Source organism: Belonocnema kinseyi, chromosome 9 (assembly GCF_010883055.1).
Source record: "Belonocnema kinseyi isolate 2016_QV_RU_SX_M_011 chromosome 9, B_treatae_v1, whole genome shotgun sequence".
In the NCBI taxonomy this organism is placed as follows: domain Eukaryota; kingdom Metazoa; phylum Arthropoda; class Insecta; order Hymenoptera; family Cynipidae; genus Belonocnema; species Belonocnema kinseyi.
The window spans coordinates 17,032,817-17,041,259 of NC_046665.1; the positions used below are offsets into that span (position 1 = coordinate 17,032,817).

Genomic DNA, 8,443 nt, shown 5'->3' on the forward strand with positions numbered 1-8,443 from the left:
GATACAAAAATGTGACATTAATTTAAGAATTAGATTAGAATACAACAAAGAGAGAAGTTATTTTCAAATTTTTTGCCTTGGTCATTATTGTTGAAATTTTTTAATTAATGTCACTTCTTTTGTATTATGCACATATACTTCTTTAATCAGATTCGCCTAATATACAGTTTTTATTACCAGAATGAGAAAGATATTAACATTGTGTGTTGTTTTCATCTCAGCATTCGCAAATCGTAGACACGTTTTTGGGACGAGCAGTGTAACTGAAATTACCTATTTTTTAAAAATAAATGTAAGTAAAACATTTTTAAAATGTTGGACTTATTTCCAATACCTAAGGGAGCGTCTATGTATTACTTAACGCTGTTTACAGGGGGTGGGGGAGGCAGGACTCGGGTATGGTTTTGTTACGAAGGGGAATAGGGGGTGACCATGACCGTCACGTAATAAAACTGCTTGCTAAGAAAATTCTCAATTTAATTAAAACAAAAAACAGGTGAATTATTATTAATAATATTGTTATTGAAATTACCGAACGAATAAAAAAGGAACTAATTTGTCTGAAATTATTTAAATCTTTAAATATCTGAATGCTCCGCAATGGCAATGGGGGGTAGGAGGTTCAGCTAATTGTTACGGTCCCGTTACAAAGGAGGTGGGGGGGTCTAAAAACCTCGATTTTTGCGTTACGTAATATATGGACGCTCCCTAATTAAGATTTGCTTAGAACATTAAAATAAGATGGATTAAAATATTTTATATTCAAGTGGCCATTTTAGACGCATGTACATCTAAAACAACCAATATGTAAATCTTTTCGCAATTTTTTATTTATTTAACGTTTCTGTTTAAACGTATAATGTTCGGTAATTTCAAATGCACATTAAAGTAACCTTTAACCAAATTACTCTCAGTCTTCTAATATACCAAAACAACTACGTTACTTTTACAAAGCTAGCCGTTTTAGAACGAAATCCCCTATATATTATCTCTTATTAAAAAGTGGTAATACTGGTAAACAGATATACCAAACTCAGCTGTTTTACTAGCAGAATTTGTCAATTTGTTGTCTTTTTACAGTGAAAGGGTGCATGCACGATGACAATTTACTTCAATTTTATATCGTCGTACATTTAAAAAAAATTTAGTTGCACTTCATCCCTTTCAGAAACGTTATTTTGCCTAATTACAATACTTTTTTCTACAAAAATTGTAGACAATGAAAAAAAAATGAGATAGGACAGGTGACACCCAGACACTATCTCTGTGTACAAATTCCTTTAAATGAAACGAAAAGAAACTCCATATTAGGTAGAATTGCTAGAAGGTGGCAGGATACATCAGAGATCGTTCGATCTCGCAAAATTGATATTCGTGTAGGGTTGGCTGTGGTGGTGTGGTCTATGCAGGGTGTTGGTTATGGTAAGGGGACCTACCATGTGACCAGGTCTTGCCCATGTATACACGTATCCATCTTGACACGCTGTAACGAAGCAATCTTCCCTAAACACTAATTCAGTCAGTCTTTCATGAGCCAGCTTTTTGCAAACCAGCGGCTCCAACACTGGACACTCGTCGAATCTAGGGCACCAGACGGTTCCTATTAATCTCATGGGATCGTCCATTGCCGACCCATACTTTTTATTTACGCCTACACTTCCTCCGACACTATAAATATTGCTCCCGTTCGAGTTATTACCCGATTTCTCAGCGCCACTTCCTTGCATCACCGAGTTGTTGCTCCCCGTGCTACCTTTAATGGTAAGGCTGAAATTCCTCCTGTGATTATCGCCCTTCCGCTCGCCAAAACCAAGCCCAGCTAATCTTTGCGTCAGCGAGTTGACCGTCGACACAGCCGCATTGGCACTAGCACTGTTTTCACCCTCGTTGCTACTTGCATTTTCCTTCAAGTTAACGTTATGAACGTTGTTGCATTTGTGATTCAAAAAGTGATTTGAGGTAGCTCCATTACCGCTAGCGGGATTGCCAGTAGTAGACAGCGAGCCTATAAAAGATGGCCTCTGTTTTGAACAAACAGGTTGTCGCAATACGTCTTCTGTAATGTCCCATAGACAGAGCTGCGTGTCTTGAGAAACGCTCCCAAGTCTATAGCAGGTGCCTCCAGAAACTCGAAGCTCGGAGCCGCAAGAATTCCGATTCGACTGGCCACCTTGCGACGTGGTGGAAATCCTATACGGCCTTTCGCAAACATGATTATAGTTTTGCTGCGTAATGATTTCATCATCCGAACCACTAAATTCCAGGTCGTGATCTCCGTAGGATGTAGTGTAAGGATCGAAGGCTACGACACTCACCCAGCTATGGTGTCCCTGCCCTCGAGCAACGACCCGTTTCTCGTGAAAGCTCCAAATGGTCACGAGGTCGTCTTCACCGCCCACGACGACGTACCTACCGTCCGGAGACCAACAGACGCAAAGAAAACCTCCGAAGTAACTCCTCGCAGAGCCCACGAGTTCCATAGTGTCATAATGAAATAACCTAAGAAAGCCGTCTTGGGATACGACTGCTAGATTAGTGCCACAGGGACTAAAGGCAAACTCGTTTATACAACATCCATCAGCTCCGATAACCCATCGATAAAGTGGATTCCGCGTAGATTTTGTCTTACAAGTATGAATGGCGTACCCAACTCCAGACTTAAATGGCTGATAATGTGGTGGAGTTGTGCCACATAAGAGCTCTTTGTTGTATAGGTAAAGCTGGCCCGAACTATGCGAGACGAGGAACAGGTTACTAGAATCAGGAATCCACTTTATGCAAGTTACTTTTGTTTTGTCAATTAGCCGCTGAAAATTGAAAAAATTATATTTTAGTTTCAGCAGTAAAATCTAAACACGAAAGAAAACAATTTTAATGCATTAATATTTTAAATCAGTGGTCGGCAAATTACTGCCACGCGCCAGCCCTAGTCGCCATGGCGCACAGTGGGGTGAAATGAAAAAACGGGGTTCAAAATAACTTGTAGGGCGCAATTCATTAATGATTTTGGATTCTTTTTATTAGAAAAAGTCAGCGTTTAATTTGGAACAGAATTATGAGAGCCAATTTTGGAATTCTTTTATCTAAACTTTTATGTTAATGCAAAAAGAGAAAAAAATGTCGATTTTGACGGTTTCATAATTTATCTTCTTAAAAAAAATGTTCACCTGCTCAATATCGTTTGAATTTTATGCACAGGGGTGCATAAATAAAAAAAAATTTCCACTTTGTTAAATTAATTGTTATGGACAACTTATATTAACAAATAGCCAAAAGCATGGATTGTTCGCTCGCAAAGTATAATTGTGCGTTAAAATTGCTTGCCTTTACCGTTTGAATGACACTTGATCATGAACATTTTTGATATTTGTTTATATTTTGTTTTTAATTTGATTTGTACATAACTTCATGAATAACAAAAGTCGAACAAGTGACCCAAGTGATCCCAAGTTCACACTAGTTTTTCGTTTCTTTTTCATTTGATTTGTACATAACGAAAAACCAGCGTGAACTTGGGATCACTTATTTGTCTTTTGTTTCTCTTGAAGTTATGTGCAAATCAGATGAATAACAAACGAAAAACCAGTGTGAACTTGGGGTCACTTGTTCGTTTTTTGTTTCTCATGAAATTATGTACAAATCAAATGAAAACATTTTTTGTAAGTAAATTCCAATAATTAACATTTTTTAGATAATTTATTTTTAAAAATTATAAAGAAATATCTATTAACAAATTTTCTTTAATTAAAATCACTGACGAGATAGTTTGCAGAGAATAATAAAAAAAATCCTTTTTTTGCCCATAAATGCCGATAAACGGCATTTTTTTATATAATTTGCTGAACAAAATTATAAACAAACAACGGTTGACAAATTTTTTCAATTAAAATCACTGACAAGATAGTTTGCACAGAATAAGAAGAAAAAACGATTCTTTTTTATCATAAATGCCGTTAATAGGCATTTGCTTACATAATTTGTTGAATCAAATTATAAACAAATATCGGTTGACAAGTTTTCTCCAATTGAAATCAGTGACAATATAGTTTGTACAGAATAAGAAGAAAAACGAATTCTTTTTGCCCATAAATATCAATAATAGGCATTTGTTTATATAATTTGTTGAAAAAAATTATAAACCAATATCAGCTGAAAAAATTTTCTATCATTAAAATCAATGACAAGATAGTTTGTACAGAATAAGACGAAAACAGTATTATTTTTGCCCATAAACACCAAAAATCGGCAAATTTTTATATAATTTGTTAAAAAAAATATTTAGACATATCAAGTAACAAATTTTCATGATCAAGTGTCATTCTTACGGTATGAAAGAAATTTTCAAGCACAATTATGCTTTGCGAGCGAATAATCTATGATTTTGGCTATTTGTTATTATAATTTGTCCATAACAATTAACTTAACAAGTTAACCATTTTTTCCATTCATGCACACGTGTGCATCAAATTCAAACGATATTGAGCAGGGAAAAATTTTTTCAAGATGATAAAAAATAAAACCGTCAAAATCGACATTTTGTCCTCTTTTTGCATTAACATCAAAATTTAAATAAACAAACGTTTAAAAAGTGGCTCGCATAATGTCGTTCAAAATTGAACGCTGAATTTTCAAAAAAAAAAAAAAAAAGAATAAAGAGTGGCGGTTCCAGTCATAAAATGGTGGCCAAGAAGGTTTCACCCGTCACGGAAGCTTCCTTTCTTAAGGTATTATATGGATGAGGAGTCCTGCACAAAAATTAGTCCTACGTGAATGTGAGAATTTGGTTTAACCCATGTTCTGATACCCTATATTACATATTAAAATATACGCTATTACATTTTGGTAGTTAAAAAAATGAAAAAAATGATGCAGTTGCGTTCAGAAATCCTTTATCAATTACATTTTTCTTTCGACTCGAAGTCAAATCTTTTGACTGGGTTTGTCGTGACACAGGGAAGAAAGAGGTATATGAATAAGTACACACACAGTTTACAATGATGCATCCGAAGATATGGCAACGTTGCAAACTGTGCTCGAAAAACATGTGATCGACTGTGCATGATGTCTAATATTTGCGCTGTTGCCACATCTTCACCGCTCAATTCTTCTAACCCTAAACCAGTTCAAAATTTAAAATTTGTCTACGGCTTTCCTTCTAAAAATAGGTGGTAAAAAATTCCAAGGTTTTCACAGAACTTCTGTATTGTGTCCTTCTATCGCGTCTCAGTTTAAAAAAATGTCAGAACCGTTCAAGCGTCATGCTAAAATATGTTACTCTTTCAATACCTTGAGATAGGTTTTACATGAATAAGATGCAGTTCTTGATTTTACTTAACTCAGCTTCAAAACAGTCAGCACTTTATTAATTGCACTAAACGTTAGATGAAACCCTCATAAATCTACAGAACCAATTTGAAAAAAATTCTCAGAAAAAAATTTCATCTGTATAATACCTTAAGCGGGACTAGTAACGGAGATTAAAATCAAAGACTAAGGAATGTTAAGTTTCAAAATTCACATTTTGAAAGTTTGAAATTTAAAATCTGTGCATTTTTCCCATCGAAAATAATCTGAAAAACGTATTACAAAAATAAAAATCAATGAACAATACCACTTTTAGTTTAAAATTCAATTTTCATTAGATTTCATCAAAACATTGATTTTTAACTTCCTAAGTTCAATTTTAAATATACATATTAATCGCAAAAAAGTCACAGATTCCCACATCAACACTTTTAAATTGCTAATATAAGAATTTAAAACAAAATTGATTTGTTACATTTCATTTCCATTGAGTATCCCGTCTAAAAAAGAATCCACGCCGAGGAAAGCAAGCCCATCTCAGGGAAAATATAGAGTTGACGAATAAACCCCAGAAAAGGGAGCAAAAAATTTGCCGAACACCGTTTTAAGTGAATGTCTACAAAACTGCTTAAGGACTTAAAATAAAAAATTATTTTTGCTAAGAGAATAAACTCATGTGTCAATTTTTAAGGAGCAAAGTGCGTAGCTAGCTAGTAAAAATTTGTAACCTGAATTTAAAATGTATTATAAAAAATAGAAAATACTTTTCCTGTGAAAACTTCAGGCCCTCTAGAGGAACTAATTAAGAAGTAATTCAATTTTGAACTTGACTTCATAAATGGTTTTATAACTGTAAGATTCTACTAAAAAAATATAGTAGGCTTCTGTGAAAAAAAATGGAAATTTACTCTTCTGCCATCCAAACTAAAAAGATACATAAGTGATAAGTTACTATATTATGAAAAATGAGTTTCTGGTATCAATGGACTTTTTTACGGAAAACTGCATCTATTATTGCAAAATATAGTCAAACCTCGTTTATTGCAAGTCTCGTTTGATTGCACTTATATATGTTTTTAGTTTGAATCACAGTCTTAATTAAATGTGCCACGCTGGACCCTCATCAAATCAAAATACTAATTTATATTTATCGCCTTTACGGCATTCGACATGCTTAGCGAGAAGAACTGTATTTTGTTTCCCTGGCTTGACCTTTTGTGTATTTAAGGATGGCACATTAATGCATGTTTAAGATCGGGAGCCACTTGAAATTTCCTTCAGGTAACAAAATGGCAACTATTTACAAAACATTATGATTCTACTTGTTCTCAAAAACTATTAATTTTATAGCGAAATTTTAAAAGAAAGGATGTGTATCAGAAACATGGACATATGTTTCTTGGAATTTACTTTTAAAAATCGTTGTTTACGTAATTTTTGTTCTAAGAATTAATATTTTTGAAGACAGTGTAAACAAATTATTTTTTCTTCTTAACTCCAATTTTGTGAAAACTAATCTTTGTACGACACATAAATGATAAGTGCTTTTTGCTGTTCTCAACTCTTACCATGACGAAAAAGATCATAAATATGTAAACTGCCTTTTTTAAACTACTCACAATTGTGCTGTTCAAAAAGCTGCATATAAGACTAGCAGAGTGGTTTAAAACACGCGAATTTTGTTAATGTAAGTGGGAAATTGTGTACATAAACAAAGAAAGAGTTAGTAAGTATTCTCAAAAATATGGTTGATCAATTCGCAGTACTAGAAAATTGCGATGGATTATACATGGATCATACAGTAAGGCCAAATTTATAGTAGTCATATTCATGAATGCGACAGAGACGCTCTAATGCGCCATCTACACTGCAGCCTCGCAACAAAAGGTTTCGCAATACGAGCCTTATCTTGGAAATGACGCGCAAATATCGCACTAACGTTTGATATATGTAAGAGGGTGGGGTGAAAGGTTTCCGGCCTGTTGAGGAAAAACAACTTTTTTCATATTTTCGTCTTACTTTAGCTTTCAACATAATCTCCTTCAAGACCAATACATTTTTCATAACGGTGCTCTAATGCAGTGATGCCATTTTTATAGATTCATGCGGCAAGTTCCTTTAAAGTACTCATTTACAGCATCGATGACTTCCTGGTTGCTCTGAAATTTTTTACCTCTGAGCCATTTTTTAACTCAATTCGTTGATTTTAGCCATCGCAACGACCGACCTGTGAGGAGGTGCGTTTGATTGACTGTTAACAAACGCGGCACCCATCTAGCCCAGTGCTTCTCCATGCCCAAATATTCATGTAAAATATTGCTTACACGCTCAGTTAACATCCTAGTAATCTCAGCTATCTCACTTACCTTTAATCTTACTTTTAAATGGAACGCTTCCCTGACTTTTCCATTTTTGCACAAACAATCGGGTTGTACTGTTCAGTAGGCTTTCAAATGTATACTAATGGAGCAATCGACTTGAAAATTGATATAAAAGCTAGTGAGATATAGTACTATAGAGAATACAAGGTAAAAATTAGATCTGCTGGCGCCATCTCTAGGCCAGACCAGAAACTTTTCACCTCACCCTCGAATCAGTATAACTTGACACTCCAATCCATTCGACTCTAAAACGGACGCGCATTCACGCCTTCCTGTGACTACTATAAGTTTGTCCTTACGGTATACGATGGTGCAGGTCTTCTTTATAGACTAGAACCCCGATTATTGAGAAAAGTTATTATACATATTTTTTAAGAACTGTTAATTATCTCTCTGCAAGCCGTGGCCAAAACAAAACTCAACGTTATACTTTTAATAACCGGTCCCAAAAAATTCTAAGTTAATCTAATTTATTGGCTAGATTTACTGAACTATACTCACAGAACATCAACATCGTGCTCCAAAATTAACGGCTTCTTAATGGAACTAAGAACCGAAGACATTGAAGAAGTTGTCTTTCCTTTTGTTTACAAGAATAGCGACGATGATTTGTTTATGTATATATTCCATTACTCTGTAATTCAATCCTGACGATGCCATGATACGAGGGTAGTTCAATAAGTCCTTAGAATGAAGTATAAAAACAATTTTTTTTGGGTAAATTTTTTTTTATTTTTCAACATAATCTCCTTGGAGCT

At 34.5% G+C, this 8,443-nt stretch overlaps 1 protein-coding gene across 2 annotated transcripts in view; it reads right to left on the reverse strand.

The window, feature by feature from the left end:
* Nucleotides 1–810: 810 nt before the first annotated feature.
* LOC117180865 (WD repeat-containing protein 20) overlaps nucleotides 811–8,443 on the reverse strand; it is a 123,546-nt gene continuing 115,913 nt past the window's right edge. For both annotated transcript variants that reach the window (XM_033373417.1, XM_033373416.1), the window contains one exon: nucleotides 811–2,807. In XM_033373417.1, the coding sequence (XP_033229308.1) occupies nucleotides 1,341–2,807 (1,467 nt within the window). In that variant the 3' untranslated portion in view covers nucleotides 811–1,340. The remainder of the gene's footprint in view (nucleotides 2,808–8,443) is intronic.